Source organism: Narcine bancroftii, chromosome 12 (genome assembly GCF_036971445.1).
Source record: "Narcine bancroftii isolate sNarBan1 chromosome 12, sNarBan1.hap1, whole genome shotgun sequence".
Classification (NCBI taxonomy): Eukaryota; Metazoa; Chordata; class Chondrichthyes; order Torpediniformes; family Narcinidae; genus Narcine; species Narcine bancroftii.
The window spans coordinates 85,210,133-85,226,390 of record NC_091480.1 but is presented as its reverse complement, the minus strand read 5'-3'; the positions used below and the strand labels follow the sequence as shown (position 1 = coordinate 85,226,390).

At 42.0% G+C, this 16,258-nt stretch overlaps 1 protein-coding gene across 5 annotated transcripts in view; it reads left to right on the top strand.

Moving 5' to 3' along the window:
• Nucleotides 1–16,258, top strand: part of etv4 (ETS variant transcription factor 4) — a 105,899-nt gene that overhangs the window by 20,514 nt on the left and 69,127 nt on the right. For all 5 annotated transcript variants that reach the window (XM_069907369.1, XM_069907368.1, XM_069907372.1 and 2 more), the window contains one exon: nucleotides 1,859–1,912. In XM_069907369.1, the coding sequence (XP_069763470.1) occupies nucleotides 1,859–1,912 (54 nt within the window). The remainder of the gene's footprint in view (nucleotides 1–1,858; nucleotides 1,913–16,258) is intronic.

Below are 16,258 nucleotides of genomic sequence, written 5' to 3'. Positions count from 1 at the left end.
GGTTGACTGTCACCTAGTCTGAGACTTTGTACATACCTGTACTACTGCCAGGTCCAGCCAGGCTGCAACTTTACATCAGACCCTAGAGATCTGTGCCCATTCATTTTACTTTACATGTTGGAGTATAGGGGGGACATCATAGAGGAATTTCGAACGCTGAAAGGCCTAGACAGAGTAGATGTGGCAAGGATGTTTGTCATAGTAGGGAATTCGAGGACAAGCAGACATAACCTCAGGATAACAGGGCTTCAATTTAAAATAGAGATGTGGAAAAGATCTTTAGTCATAGGGTCGGGAGTCTGTGGAACTTGCTGCCACAGGCGGCTGTGGAAGCATGGTTGTTGGATGCATTTAAGGTAGATGTTGACAGGTATTTGATTAGTCAGGGCATCAAGAGTACGGGGAGGAAGCCGGGGACTGGGGCTGAGTGGGTGGATGGATCAGCTCATGATTAGATGGTGGCGCAGACTTGATGGGCCTACTTCTGCTCCCATATCTTGTGATTCTTAAAATGTCAATAACAAAATGTAAAAGTAATAACAATTTTAGTTTTGTTGTGTGTTAATGGTTGTTCTAGTTGGAAAGATGATTATTTAAGCCTATTAAAGAATCTATATTTCAGTTACTCCTTCAGATCCATTAAAAACTAGTAAAATAAAAGTTAGAACATTTGTTCCCCAAACATGCTAACTTTTATTTTGTAGGTTTTATGGACCTGAAGAGAAGGAACATCAGGGGCTAAATACTTGCACTATATTCTGGAAGCCTGCGCCAATAATCCAGAGAAATAAATTTGAATCGCTTCATTGCAAGTTTGGTGTTTGAATTCAAAAAGTAATTTAGTAAACCTTTTTATTATCCTTGGCTGGGAAGGTTAATCGAGGCCCATTTTTGTCAAATGATTTTGAAGGAATTGTCTTACTGAATAGATGCTGATGACTGTAATATTTGTATCAGGAAAATGATATTTCGAGAAACAATGCTTGAAAAATCTAGGTAGTGATGAATATTATTCGGCAATAGAATTACAAACCAACAGGTGGTAAATTAATAAATTTCTGCTACATCAAAGAAAACCACCTTTTCATTATTGAAAATATAACCAGTAATGATGACTGCAGAACTACAGAAAGTGATTTAAATTCCCACCTGGATTATTAATGCATTTGGGGAAGGAGAATCTGGCCTATAAGCAAACCCAGACTCATTAATATGGTTGATATTGAACTGTCGCTTCAGTTCTGGAGTAGGCCGCGATGCCAATGAAGATAGATTTGCATCCTTTGCATGAATAAATTGGGGGGATAAAAAGACTAAGAAATTTCAGTGTAATCCCTGCTGAGTCAACACTCTTCTGATCACCAGTGGCCCTGGTTAGGAAGTGCATGTACTGATTGATCAACTTGATCAGGCTCAACGGTGATTATCTCCACTCCCTGTCACCATGACCCACCCCCTTCCCTCTTTATTCATCCAGCCTTCCCTTCCTCCCCCCCCACCCCTTGCTTGCTGCTATACCCTCCCTCCCTTCTCCACCTGTTACCTCCTGCCTTTGAGACGCCTCCCCCCCGCCACTCTTTATTCGAATGCCTGCTGACATTTTTCCAAACATTGATAAAGGTCTGAAGCCCGAAATGTTGGTTATGTATTTTTACCATTGCTATATTAAGGTCGCTGCTTGACCTGCTGAGTTTCTCCAGCATTGTGTGTGTTCGCTTCAACCATGATGCTTAGAGATTTTCATGTTTTACTTCCAATACTGTTGTAAATGTTTTATGGAAAATCTTGTAAATTATCAGAGAGGAAAATGGTCATAATGTGCACAAAATTCTAACATTTTCCGTTTTCCATATTCCAGCTCAGGTGCCAGACAGCGATGAACAGTTTGTGCCAGATTATCACTGTGAAAGCTGTGAGTACACTTTCCCTTGATTTACCATTGACTAGGCTAACTTGGAAACCTCTCCTCAAGAAATGTAGATCAGAGAATTGGGCTCCTCAGCAAACCAGCGTTTCCCTATAGTCACACTACTAAAGTTCCTTTCTTATGGACTGTATACACACTGTGTGATTTGGCAGGTGTGGGGAGAGCAAGGGTAGAGGCAGAAGTGGGACAGTTTGGGAACTTTGAATGAAAGTAACTTGTGCCATAAAGAATTGCAGAGATGGAGCATGCTCTCCTTCCACATATGTTTACACCATTGTCACTCTTGCACTGTAAAACCCATTTATTGGGTCTAGATTGTTTTGGATAAAAAACTTGGCAAGCAAACACAATAAAGCCGCTCTCCTATGTTTTAAACGGACACTTATAAATGTGAGAGTTTCTGCCAGGGCTACAAGTTGCAGCTAAGCATTGCATACAGAGCCCCGCAGCCACTCTGTAGTGTCCATATATTGCAGACCGTTTCTAATGCAACCTGTCTGCATCTGCTCAGTTGTTTTCTCCCATCAGGAGGCATTTTGTCATGTGAGATGGTGCCCCTCCCCTGCCGCCGACCCATGAAGTGAAAGCAGGCAGCCCTTCACATTTTATGAATGGATTGGTTGTAATCTATATCAGAGCTGGCTGCCACAGGTCATTACAGGCAGGAAGTGCTTCCATATATGGCCATTAGTTTGTTTTACTGTTGAGGCAGGGTTGACAGATCTACAAGTGCCCCTTGCTAAAGAAGTGACTAGTTGCATAATGTGTGTTGTCTATACAAACTAAATAAGTCATCTAGATGGATTTTATTTTGTGTTCACAGCTTACCCACTCCCAACCAATATGATTTCTATATTGACTGAATAATTTTCTAGGAACATTTTCAATTGATTTATCTTCCCTCCCACCCCCGGGCCCAGTGTCTCAGAGCTCCAGCAACAATACAGAGTTGCTATGGACTCATGCACATGTAATTACAGTTCAATAACCAATCAGTAAAGGAAAGCTTTGAGTTTGTTCTAAGCTATTTTGGTTCATGCCTTGCCTTTTTGTTGAAAGAGTTTGGCATAGAAATGTACTAACATGCAAATAGGGTGAAATGGGATTCCGATTATTCTTCCAGTCTTGTGTTGCCCAGGACTTAAGATAGAGGCCAAGTTCTGGAGGTCAGGGAGAAGGGGCAGCTGTTTGCAAGCTTTGTTTGTAGGGAAGGGATAACTATGACTGGACAAAGAAGATTTTTCTTCCTGATCACTCTTGGGTGTATTTTCTGGAGTTTGGGCTGCCGATCACGAAAATCAACTTTAAATTTTCCTCTCGTGTACCGTTTTATTTTTAGATATAACCTACTTTTGTGATTTCCTATCTTACTTTGGCTCCTCTTCAAACGTTCAAAACCATGAAGTGGAACTCAACGCCGAAAATTCATTTTCTGATTCACATTTTCACTTCTTCTCTTGGTGCAGTCAGTGATGAACGTAGTGAAAAGTTTCACCAGGGCATTGCATCATTTGGAAATCCTCAATGCTGGCCAACTATTGTTGGACACTGACATGAGAGGCATCAGATGCTGAGTACAAATGAAAATCAGCAGCCAAATATTTTTAGGTCAGTTGAACTAACGCAACGTGTCGGCGTCATTGTGCGATTAAACATGCTAAATTCAATAAAAGTTGATGTTTCTCCAACGTCCTATGTGATACAGTAAATCTGAAATTATCTTTGTGTTCAGCTTGAAGTTGTCTATCATAATCCCCATTTTTCTTTGAGGAAGCAAATCATTTGGAAACATTTATTGTCCAGTGTAATCGGTGCCTGTGCTTTGTTGTAGGTGGGGATGAACAATGGTGATCTGTACTTTGGAGGATGAATTGAGGCCTCTCCATTTGTTATACTTGTGGGGGATGTTTGGGGCCTGTGGTTTGCTAGGATGGGGTGGGGTGAATGATAGGGGTCTGAGGGAATGAATGAGCTGAGGGGATGACGGATCATAATCTGTGCTTTGAGGGACTGTGGGGATGAACAATTGTGGCCTATGATATTTGGGGAGGAATGGATAAATTAACAGGGTCAGTGCTTTGTTGGTGATGTGGGAGAATAAAAGGCATCAGAGTGGGATTGTGGAGAAAGGTAGATGATTGAATAAAGAGCTTGCAGTAGTGAAGCCCATTCAAGAACCTGGATGACCCGGGAGCGACCAGCAGTGGTGTTCATTCTTCCAGGGATGCACCAAAATGAATATTGGACAAAGAATGACATAGTTCCCCCAGCGCAATGTGGAAACTAGTCAGCAAGCCATGGCAATTCACTGAAGGATATTCTTTGTCACCTTTCCAAAGTGGTGCAAGTCACTCAGGAATGGCATTTTATTCTGAGAAAATACCACAGATTTTCAACTGTGTAGCATTAAGTGATTGAATTCTTGCTCTCTCACTTGCTCTTACGTTAAAAATACTTTGGAATGTGAAAGGCACAATACAAGTGTGGGGAAGGCTGTCCCCTTGAGTCTAATTGAGTTTTTTTTGAGGAGAAAGCAAAATAAATTGAAGGTAGAGTGTTAGATGTGGTATATATTGATTTTAGTAAGGTATTTGACAAGATCCCCTATGGGAGACTCATTCAGAAGGCCATGAGGCATGGGATCCATGTGAATTCAGAATTGGCTTGTCTGCAGAAAGCGGAGAGTAGAGGTGGATGGGAAGTACTCTGCCTGGAGGTGAGTGACTGGTGGAATTTTGCAGGGATCTGCTCTGGGACCCCTACTCTTTGTGATTTATAAAAATAAACCCTATAAATGGCCTGGATGAAGAAGAAGAATGATGGGTAGTAAGTTTGCAGATGATACAGAGGTTGGAGGAGCTACAGTTAATGTTGAAGATTATCATAGGTTGCATCAGGATTATGGTCAGGATGCAGAGTTGATCGGGATAAGTAGCAGATGGAGTTTAATCTGGATAAGTGTGAGGTGATGCATTTTGGAAGGATAAACCTGAAGGTAGAGTACATGGATAATAGGATTCTTAACAGTATAGAAGAACAGAGAGACCTTGGGGTCCAAATTCATAATCTCTCAAGGTTTGCTGCACAAGTTGATAAGGATAATGGTAAGTTGGGCATCATTAGTTGGGCAATTGAGTTCAGGAATCGTGAGATGCTATCTGTGGTGAGACCACACTTAGAATATTGTATCCAGTTCTGGTCGCCTCACTACAGGAAGGATGTGAAAGCAATGGAGGTGATGCAGAAGAGATTTACCAGGATGTTGCCTGGATTGAAAAATCTATCTTATGAGGCAAGATTAGTGGAGCCTGGGCTTTTCTCTTTTGAGTGATGGAGGATGAGAGGTGGCTACAAGATAATGAGAAGCATAGACACCTTTTTCCCCAGGGTGGGAGTGAAAACACCAGAGGACATCTGTACAAAGTGAAGGGAAGAATGTTTAGGAGAGAGGTCAGGGGTAACCTTTTTATGCAGAGAGTTGTGGACACCTGGAATGCATTGCCAGGAGTGGTGGTGGAGGCTGGAACAATAGGAACATTGAAGTAACTCTTTAGCATATGGATGAAAGAAAATTAGAGGGTTATGAGATAGGAAGAGATTCCTTTTTTTTTTAGGTGTCTATATAGGTCAGCACAGTATCGTGGGCCGAAGGGCTGTAATGTTCTATTTCTTTCCACTTTCTCCTCTGTGCTGTCTACTGAATTGCAAAGTTAGTGAAGCAGAGGTTTGAAACAATGGTCTCATTCCACTGTCTATATGATCTTGCTCCTTGAATGAGCCGCCTAAATTTTCAAAATGATAGGGCTGTCTTTGAGGGCAGATATTGAGGTACCATTCCGCAATCCTCCATAGAAATGATCACGGTGGTCAGATAATGAGCTGTTTTAATACTCTGTTAATCATTACCAAGCTCTCTGTACTGGTTGCAGGAACATTGTATGTGCAGGTTAAGTGAGTAAGTGAAAGGAAGCTAGATGGAGTATAATGTTGGGGGGAAAAAATGTGAGGTTATCTACCTTGGGGGGAAAAAAATATAGTAAAACAATATGATGATCACTTACTTGCAAATAGAAACTATAATAGACTAAATGAATTAAATTAAAAGCGAAAAATACATACGAAAGATAGATTCATTCATGACATAAATATTGTTAAAGGATGTAAAATAAATGAAAGCTATTGCTTGGGAGATCCGAGTGTCCTTGTACAAGACATTGATAATATTAAACCTGTGGATGCAGGAAGTAAATGGGAAGATGAATGAAATGTCAGCATTTATTGTGGGTAGAATGAAGTACCGAAGAAGGGAAGTCTTGTAGCAACAACACTATTTGGTAAGATGACATCTGAGGTGTTGTATTCTATTTTAGCAGTTAGAGCCACGATTCTAGAGCACCAGTGATGCAGTTTCGAATCCTGCACTCTCTTGTAAGAAGTTTGTATGTTCTCACACTGTCTGCATGGGTTTCCTCCCACCCTTCAAAATGTTTGGGGGGGGGTGGGTTTATAGGGTAATTGGGCAGCATGGGCTTGTGTGCCAGAGGGGACTGTTACCATGCTGGATGTCTACATTTAAAGTTGAATTTTGCTCTCCTTTTGTTCTACATGCATGTAGGGGGTTTACTTGATTGATTCTGGGGATCAAAGGCTTTTTTTTAATGAGGAACAATTGAGCAGATTGGATATGTATGTATTCTCTGGAGTTTGAAAGGTGAGGGTTAATTATCTTTGAACTTAAACAGGATAGCCTGCTATTAATGATGTTTCCCCTTGTAGATGAATGCAGAACTAGGAGCCTTGCTTTTGGGGTATAAGGATTGTTCACACAGCGGATTCAGGAGTAAAAGGGAGGTTGCATCCTTCACAACAGTTCTAAAATTCCGGCTCTACCATTGGTTACTCATTTAAGAAAGATGAGAGATTTATTTTCTCTAGAGGACTACGGAAGTCTCTACCTTGGAGAGTGAGAGGGACTGATGTATGTTCAGAGCTGACAGGCTTTGACTTGTTTAGGAAATGAAAGTTACAGGGATCGTAAAGTTTCCAACAATATTATGATTATTACTGATCTTATTTAAATGGCTGAATAGGATTCGAAAGATGTATGTCTAGTCCAGCTCCTGTTTCTTGTGTTCTTTTGTTTAAAGTCCAGTTAAACTGTTTAATTGTACACTTGCAATCTGTCCAAACTAGAGTCCGTTTGACCCTACGAGTGAGCAAACTTCTCATTTAAACCAACAGAATTCCAGATATAGTTTTGTTTTTTTGACCTTCCACCTGAAGAACAGAATCGTTTGATTCAGTTCTCAAGCCCACTTGTAGATGAAGCATATTTTTTCTGCCCATTTATGAATGGTGCTTTTGATTATGATGTGAGCCTGAATGGGGTTTAAATGCAATGGTAATAGCAACTCCAATGCTACACTAAATACTTGGCCAATAGGGCTTAATATGTTCAACTCTACATCTGTACTCATTCAAAGTTTCAGTGCCGAGTTCCAGATGCCATGCCAACTTTAGCTGAGGGAAAACAAAATTGGGCAAGTCACCTGTTGATTTAGGGCCTAGCTTTCAGTCATCTGTCAACATCCTGATGTGTAGGTCTGTGCTATGAGGATGGAAGGCCCATTGATTTAGTTAAAAGGTGAACAAACTCAATGTTAGCTTCAGGTTGCATTGATCCATTGTTTTGTCATCAGATGAAGGGGGTACCTTGCACAGGGTGGGGTGGGGTGGTGTTGGGGGGGGGGGAAAGGAGGGGTGGATTGAGAGATTTGAGGAAGGTATTCATATTCTCTAAATATGCACATGGTAAACCATCAACTCTCCACTTCCTGAAGTTGTATACGACATCAGATGGGATTCCATCGTGCGTCAAGCTGTCTCTCTAATATTCCCAGTTTATCTAAGCAATCTGCCAGATTCGAAAACCATTCTTTTCATCAGGCACAGTCCTCCTAAGATACTTTTTAATCAGTTCACCAATAATCTCTTTGTCAGCAATGGGACAGCTGATGAATTAATTGGAGCCATAAATCTGAGCATCTTTTCCAATTAAGTCAAATAAAACCAAGATAAATCTCGTATTTAGTCAACTTGGGAACCAGTTATATTTTATTTTATTTGCAGATTTGAGATTTAATGTTAGAGTACACACATGACATCACATACAACCCTGAGGTTCTTTTGACTGGGAGAGGCAGGAAAATAAAACTACACATGTAAGCAAATAAAGAAAAACAAAGTGCAAAAGTAAAATTCCTTAAATGAGTCCCTGATTGTTGTAGAGGAGTCTGATGGTGGAGGAGTAGCAGTGTGAATCTGGTGGCAACTAGACCTCCATCCTGATGGTAGCAGAAAGAACAGTGTGTGTGATGGGTGGTGTGGATCCTTGATGATTGTCGCTGCTCTCCGACGGCAGCGTTTCCTGTAGATGTTCTCAAAGGTGGGTGGGGCTTTGCCTATAATGTCCTGTGCTGTGTCCGCTACCTTTTGCAGGGCTTTGCCCTCGGGTGTCTCCATGTCAGATCGTGATGCAGCCTTTCTACCACACAGTTATCGAAATTTGACAGAGTTTGTGGTGACGTACCAAACCTCTGCCGTTGCCAAAGGTTAATCCAGTGGTTCTCAACCTATATCTTTCCACTCACCTACCTATGCCATCGGTGCCAGGGTTAAGGTGGGATGTGGGTGGGAAGAAAAGGTTTGAAAGCCACTGTTTTAATCGTACCTCATTGACTCGTTATGTGCACGGTTTCATAACTCCAAAGGAAATGGGCCAATGATAATTTTTCTCAAGCAAAATATTTCAGTAACAATTAGGTCTAGAGCAGTGATTCTCAACCTTCCCACTCACATCCAACCTTAAGCAATCCATTACTAATCACAGAGCACCGATGGCAAAGGGATTACTTAAGAGTGGGATGTGAGTGGAAAGAAAAAGGTTCAGAATCCATCATCTTAATTAATAAAAATGGTGGTGTTCATGTGGTCCTAGGAGAGCAGAGATACAATGCTGCTCCAAATGTTTCATATGCCTGCTCTGATGCCAGCAGGTCTGTAGAGGCTTTGAATGCCAATGGTCGTTTTTAAACTAAAATCCTGCAATCATGGATATTTGCCCAAAATGGCAGCGCCTGTACTCAGCAGGCAACAACTCATGAGGGGTTGCAGACTCGTGGCGGGAGGAGCAGCAGACCAGAATTGGAGAGAACACCGCCCCTCCCTCACTCGTGTTGAGAAGGAAAAGCAGAGGAGATGACCCCTACAGGGCAGAGAACCAACGAGGCCCTCAGCAGCTGAGGCTCCCCTCCCCTCCCTGCGGGCTGCAGGCAACGCAGTCGTGCAATCCGGCTGCGGGCTGCTGGAGACTGGCTCGTGGGAACCAGGTATCGGAGCCAGGATTCGAGAGGGCGCTTGAGGGCAAGAAGGACCTCTGGCACTGAAGGCTTCCCGACCGTGCCAGAGGTTCGAGTCTGCAGCTCAGGCTGCCGAAGGATTGAGCAGCAGTTTGTGCGGCTACAGGGGCACTGGAGGCAGAGACACTCAGTGACTCCGAAGGTACTCTCTTTTGTTAGGGCACTGGGCAATGCTCATGGCAATTCTTGTTTTTAAAATTTTGGCAGACTAAAGTGTTACCTTTTTTAATTTATTATTATGTGACAAGAAAATGAACTTTGAACCTTGAACTGTTATTGGTAAGTGAACCAATATGGGTGCCATTCCTGCAAGAGCATTGAGTCAGGAACTAATTGGGCCAGTTCTTCACCATTTCAACCAAATTTCATTTTTCTTTGTTTTCTCTCCTCCACCCCAGTTATGCACAGGTGAATGCGGTTCCCACCTAACTGTGAAACCTGCTCCCACTTCCCCAACCTAATCCTCTTTAGTTTTAATCTATGTTCTAGTGGACATGACTCTCATGGTGGAACCTAAATCATTTCTTTACTTAACACAGCAAAAAGAGACGAGAGCAGACAACTGGCAGGTTTTCTTTCTTTCTTCAGCCAATTGACAATCATGTTTTTTTAAATTCGCTTGAGGGATATGGGCTTCACAGACTGACCCAGCATTTAACTGTCCATTTCCCTAAATGCCCCTGAGAAGGGGATGGAGAGATTCTTGAACCCACAGAGAGTTCCATGATTTTGCTTGGCAATTCATTCCACATTTTGCTTGGATTTTTTAAAAGTCAGCCTACAGAAAGGAATGAATTTTAAAAAAACTTCCTGATGTGCACAAAATAATAATACATTTGAGGAATCGCCCCTTATGTTGGGAGTTACCAGCATGCAATTTATTGTCCAAATTTAGTCCACGATTATCACTTATGTGACTTGACTTCCTAATTTTAGTTTTGCCAGCATTGGTTAAGTGGTAACACTCAAGCCTATGAGTCAGAGGGGTTGTGGATACAAGAACCACTAGACCTGTGCATGTAATCTAGTTCAGCTCTTCTGCACAAACGTGAATGAGGGCTGTACAGCTGGCGATCTTGCCTTTTGAATGATGTTCTGGTTTAGACATGGCGGGTGTAATGAAGGCAAAGTTGCCATCATTATACCGTGGGACACCATTAATTAAACCTGGAATTCAAGAAGATTCTCACGGTGATTCCTAGAACTTGAAATCCCACTTGTAGCTGAACTTATCAGAACTTCATGCATTTAAGCTATCTAGTATCCTGAAAACATGGAGTTGTTAAGCTTTCAAATGCTTGGTCTGATGCCAGCAGGTCTGTAGAGGCCCTTCTTTATTGGCAGGCAACTTTTCAGGCATTAAAAAAAAATTTGCATATGGGTTGTAGGCATTCGGTTAAATACTTTAAAATAGAACTTTCAAGAAAGGATAAATGTTTTTATCCTTCTTGTCGTGGATGGTTCAATCTTTATTTTAGGCTCTAAAACATTAAAGGTGTGTCTATTTCCTTTTCCCCCTGTGAGATATTAAATTTTATTCAACGCATGGTAATAACGTTATGTTAACCGTGTCGCCCATATGGTTAATGTAATTAGCTGCTCAGCTAGTTTGATGTTATTGGTGTTGGATACCAGCAACCTCCCTGAACTGATGCAGATTCAGGCTACAGCATCCTCTGTCGGAAGTTTTCTTTGAGGTCGGCATGGAATGCCATTGGTTCTCTCCCAATGTAAACTGCTGGCCAATAAACCAAGGTCCCTCTGCTCCATAACACTATTTGAGGACTCTACTTGTTTTCGGCCTTTTCTGTTTTTGTTTCAATCATTCCTCCTCTTGGCCAACATGTATGCCCTGATTTACTAAACGAAAATAACCTGAACCTTGTCTCTTTCTCTCTTCATGGCTGCATCCTGACCTGCTGAGTAATTCCCGCAACCTCTCGTTTAATTAGACATCTTGTTTCTGTGTATTTTGAATGTAATTATATCTTCTGATGTCACAGCCACATCATCTGATTATTTACATGACTGTGGTGAACACTTTGTAATCATTGAACCTTTGTGAAAGTCACTAAATTAGTCATTTATTTTCTTTAATTTGCCCTTTGTTAAATGTTAAATTGAGCATGTAAAGCCAGGAAAGCTACCCCCTTGATATACAGTATTCTGACTAAACAATACTCTAGACCATGATCGAAGGGGCTAAAATGTAGAACAATGCTTTCCAAAGCTTCATTCTGCTTCTCCCCACCCCTCCTTCCACCACCATCCCCCACTCCCAGATTCTGTGACTCCCTCAGCCTCTTTTTTTTCCTCTCTCCTCATTTTCCAAATATAAAATTTGTGCCCACATTCTGAATTTTACTGGCATTTGTTATCTAGCTCTTTAAGAAAATTCCTGGATGTCAACATCTCCAAGGATCTGTCCTGGAGCCTCCACGTTGATGCAATCACAAAGAAGGTTCGGTATGTCACTGAAGACTCTCGTAAACTTCTACAGCATTCTGGCTGGTGACATCACTGCCATCAATCTCAGGCCAAGAATAAACTCCCATATCGCGGGCACCAGACTTCACTCCCATCAAGGACATCTACACGAGGCGGTGTCTTAAAAAGCAGCCTCTATCCTCAAAGACCCCAACCACCCAGATCACTCTGCTACCAATGGGGGTGTGGGGGGGGGGGGGGGAAGGAGAGGAAGGGACAGGAGCTTAAAGTTGAGCACTCAGCGGCACAAGGACAGCTTCTTCCCCTCTGCCATCTGATTCCTGAATAATCAATGAACCAAAGACACTGCCTTACATTTTGTGCACTGTTATTTTTTTATATATAGTAATGTGAGATGGTTATATTATGAATGTTTGCTCTATGATGCTACCACAAAAGATCGAATTTCATGGCTTGTTCTTGACAATAAATCCCTGATTCTGATATGTTGTTTCTGATGGCTGTCAAACAGCCTTAACTTTGTGATGTGCACCTCCTGTAACTCGAGGGGAGCAGAAAGGACTAAGTTACACTAATGAATTCTTGCAGACAAACATGGAAGTAATGAATGCAATCTTTAAGGGGCTTTGCAATCATTTGAGTCTCACGCCTCATTTTTTTTGGAAAATATATTTTCTCAAAAACTCCATTCCTCTGTGAAGTCTTTCAACGATAGATTTAACAATGAATCTCTCGGCCAGTGTGTAGCAGGATTTGCAAAGTGTTTTGTCAAAGCAACTTCACAAAGGCTTCCGTATCAAAGGATTTTTTTGCTACTTTTCAGTTTAATATTTGGAAACAAGGGCAAGTTCCTTAATTTGTCAGCGAGACAAGATTTTCCCAAGAGTAATGAGAATAGTTTCTTTGGATCATTTAACAATATGCAGATTTGCTCTGTTAGGTATGGTCTGGATTTGTTTCAAATGACTAGATGTTCTGTACCATATTGTGCTACTCTGTGCAATACTTTTGTTATTAACTGAATGCTAAACAAAGCATTAACTAACTCCGAAGAGGTCTGTAAATTCAAAGAATGTGCAAATCATGAAGGAAAATTCAGTTTGATCCAAAGTACTGATGAAACCTCAAGCACTTTTTTATGGTGGGGGGGGGGGGGGGGTGCGGCGTTCATTTTAATATACCTGACATTTCTCCATAAGATGCACCCAACTATTGACATCATTATTTGAATAGCATACAATCCTACCCTTAAAAAGTCCAACTGAAAGTCAAACAAGAACAGTATTAGTACAACAAGGAGAATATTCCTTTGCTTTTAATATTTGAATAAATGTTGTTTTGAAATGTGATTTGGCAGCTCAGAACACACTGCAGGATATTCAACCAATTTCCAAAATCTACAGACCAGGGTAAACCAGCAAGATTTTTCTGCAGTGTTCTGCTGCTGGGATACCTGTGTATTGATGCTGTAGTGGTGACATCAGTAGCCCTTTTTAAACTGCGGCACCTGGGTCGCCCTCCTGGGACCCAGGTGCGATTTCTGGGACAAAGGTGCCGGAAGCTGTCTCTAAGAAGTTTGCACGTTCTCCCTGTGTCTGTGTGGGTTTTTGCCGGGGCTCCGGTTTCCTCTCACCATTCAAAAACCTGGGGTTGTTGGTTAATTGGGCTGCACGGGCATGTGGTCTGAAATGGCCTGTCACCGTGCTGGATGTCTAAATTTTTTTAAATTAATATCTCCCCTAAGCACCTTAAATCGCAGGGGGCATCGACCCATTAAATTGCCAACCCAGCGATTTGAGGGGGATCCCGCCCCCGCAATGACACGGCGTGTACTCAGCGGAAGTACTGCCAGATGTTCAGAAGCTGACTGCCCGCACGCAAGCGCTAATGTCACTGGAATGAGCGGGTCGGCCATTTCAAATTGCCTGTGGATGCGACCTAGGTAAATTTAACTGTTAACTGGGTTCCCTGACTTCCTCTGAGGTAAGACAGGGACCCAGTTGGATTCTGACGAGGTCAGACTGCTGCAAATTACCCAGTTAACCCCATTTTACACGGCAGTTCGAAAGGGCCTCGTGACAGCTCTCCAATGCTGAGGACCTTTTCACAGGCATGATTTTCCAATTGGGATGAGTTAGGGCTTTGGCTAAGATGCAAAGGAATGCTTATCAGTGCCCCACCTACTCTGTCAATCTTCAGACAGTACATCCTTCCTCAACTTTTTTGAGCAATAGGCTTGGGTTTTACGAGACTGTCATCCCTGAGATGACCATGGCGGTGATCTTGTGCCGGAGCAGCTACCGATAGCTCGAGTAGATGTCAAGGTCACAATAACTCTCAAATTCCTCAGGGGATGTTTGTCATTTTACGACACAAATGTAATTATTTGTTGATCAACTGAGGGGTTTTTTTTGGCTCATCCCTTTGAGGGAAAGCCTCCTTTGTCTGCACAGGGAGTCAAAGGGTTAGTGTTCCTGGGGGCCGGAACAAAGTGTCGTGACTCCCAAGCTTCCTGAGAGCCCGGACGGATTTCCGTGTCGCGCCGCCGGTATCGAGGATCCGGAGCACGAGTCTGGTGGGGGCAGAAAGAATAAAAAAAATTTAAAAAATAAAAAAAGAAGGAAAAAAAAATTCCTCAGCACATTTTTTTTCCTTATTGGCTGCAGATTCTCTCTGCCATATCTCATCACCCCACTGTGTTACAAGGCAGCCAGGCTCTCCTCCAGAAGGACTGGTTTCATCTATGATGACTTTCGGAAGGAACAGATGGCATCTCAACCACTGGGATTTGCCAACATCGTTTGCTTTTTGAGTGCTGGTCACCATCGAAAACCTTCTTTCTAGGCGTAATGGTTGTGCCTCCTGACAAGGATTTTGTCATGGTGAATACCGCAAATGTGCATGGACCACCCCCCATCTTTTTGCTACTGGACATTTCCATTGGCCAGCACTGCCTGGAGTTCTGGAACTTGAAAGACACTGATGTCCTTTACCCAACCAGGAACTGTTTACCCACAGCAGTTGTGCACTGATTGAATAAGAGACCTTTAGACACTAGGGATGCAGTTTTTTTTAAATTCCCTGAATTTGACAATAGACAATAGGAGCTGGAGTAGGCCCTTTGGCCCGTCGAGCCAGCACTGCCATTTTACAGATCATGGCTGATCACTACCATCAGTACCCCTTTCCAGCCTTATCCCCATAACCTTTGCCCAATAGAGTCTTATCTAACTCTCTTTTGAACATAATCAGCGAATCTGCCTCTACCACCCTCTGTGGCAGAGCATTCCACAGATTCACACTTCTCTGGGTAAAAAAAATGTTTGCTGGGGTGCCTTGCATAACCTCCCAGAGGTGTCAAGACATCAACGAGTACATAGCATTGTTGACCAAAAACGAGCATCTGCTGCGAGAGGAAGTTTGGAGTCGTGTAGGAGCAGGAGGGAATAGATGCTACAAATGGGATGTTACTTCCCAACTAGACAAGAGGAAAAAGACATCGTCTGTATGTGAAAATAAGAGACTGGTCTAACAATGAATCAGCAAAACAAAATCTTCAGTGGACTTCAAGTCACCTCTGCACACCATAACCAATAATATCAACCAATGATCATACAGGGAATGGTTTGATACTAGATCTTTATATTTTCTAAATCAAGTCTTTGGGCTGGCTGAGTAAAATACGATCTTTTCATAAAAATCCATTTCCTGCAGCTCTAAATATTGGTCAAGGTTTCAACCTGTTTGGGTTGCTGTTTACAGTCAAAAAACACTTGCCCGCATTGTAGCCACAGCAGCTGGGATTAATGCTTGTAACAACATATCGATCTGATTGGCATTTAATGCATAGGGAGATCCAGGAGGAGTTGTCGTTTCAAGTTGTTGTTGAATGACCGTCTACTTCAATGAGATTAGAAATCCTCTCTTTCAGGCTCCAAATGTGGTTTATTTTAAAGTATTAACCATTTCAAGGCACGCAAATAGTACCAGTGATGGAAATATTACTTGCTCCAAATGGATTTGATTATCAGTCTTTCATCTAATCCTATGCCCTCCAATCCTCAGATAATGGGAGGCTTCCAGAAAGGGACAATATAGACCAGATGTTTTATCTGACCATGCGACGTCTTTCATTTCTCTCCCACTCAGTAGACCATCGCTCGCAGATGGTGATGATGTAAACAATAACCCAGATGAAAAGAATAACACCATTGTAATAACCATTTGTTGCCAGAATATATCAACTATAACACAAACTTAAATATTTCAATTTTATGGACTGCTGCACTTAAGTTTTCATTTTAAAATGTGAGCATTGCCCAGTATCTTATTGCCTGCAATTTAGCCCAAACATGATCCCATGATGTGCAGATTACACTGGACAACAATTTTTTTTCAAAGGTTTTGCTTCCTGAAAGAAAATTGGAGATTATGATAGACAACTTCAAGCTGAACACAAAGATAA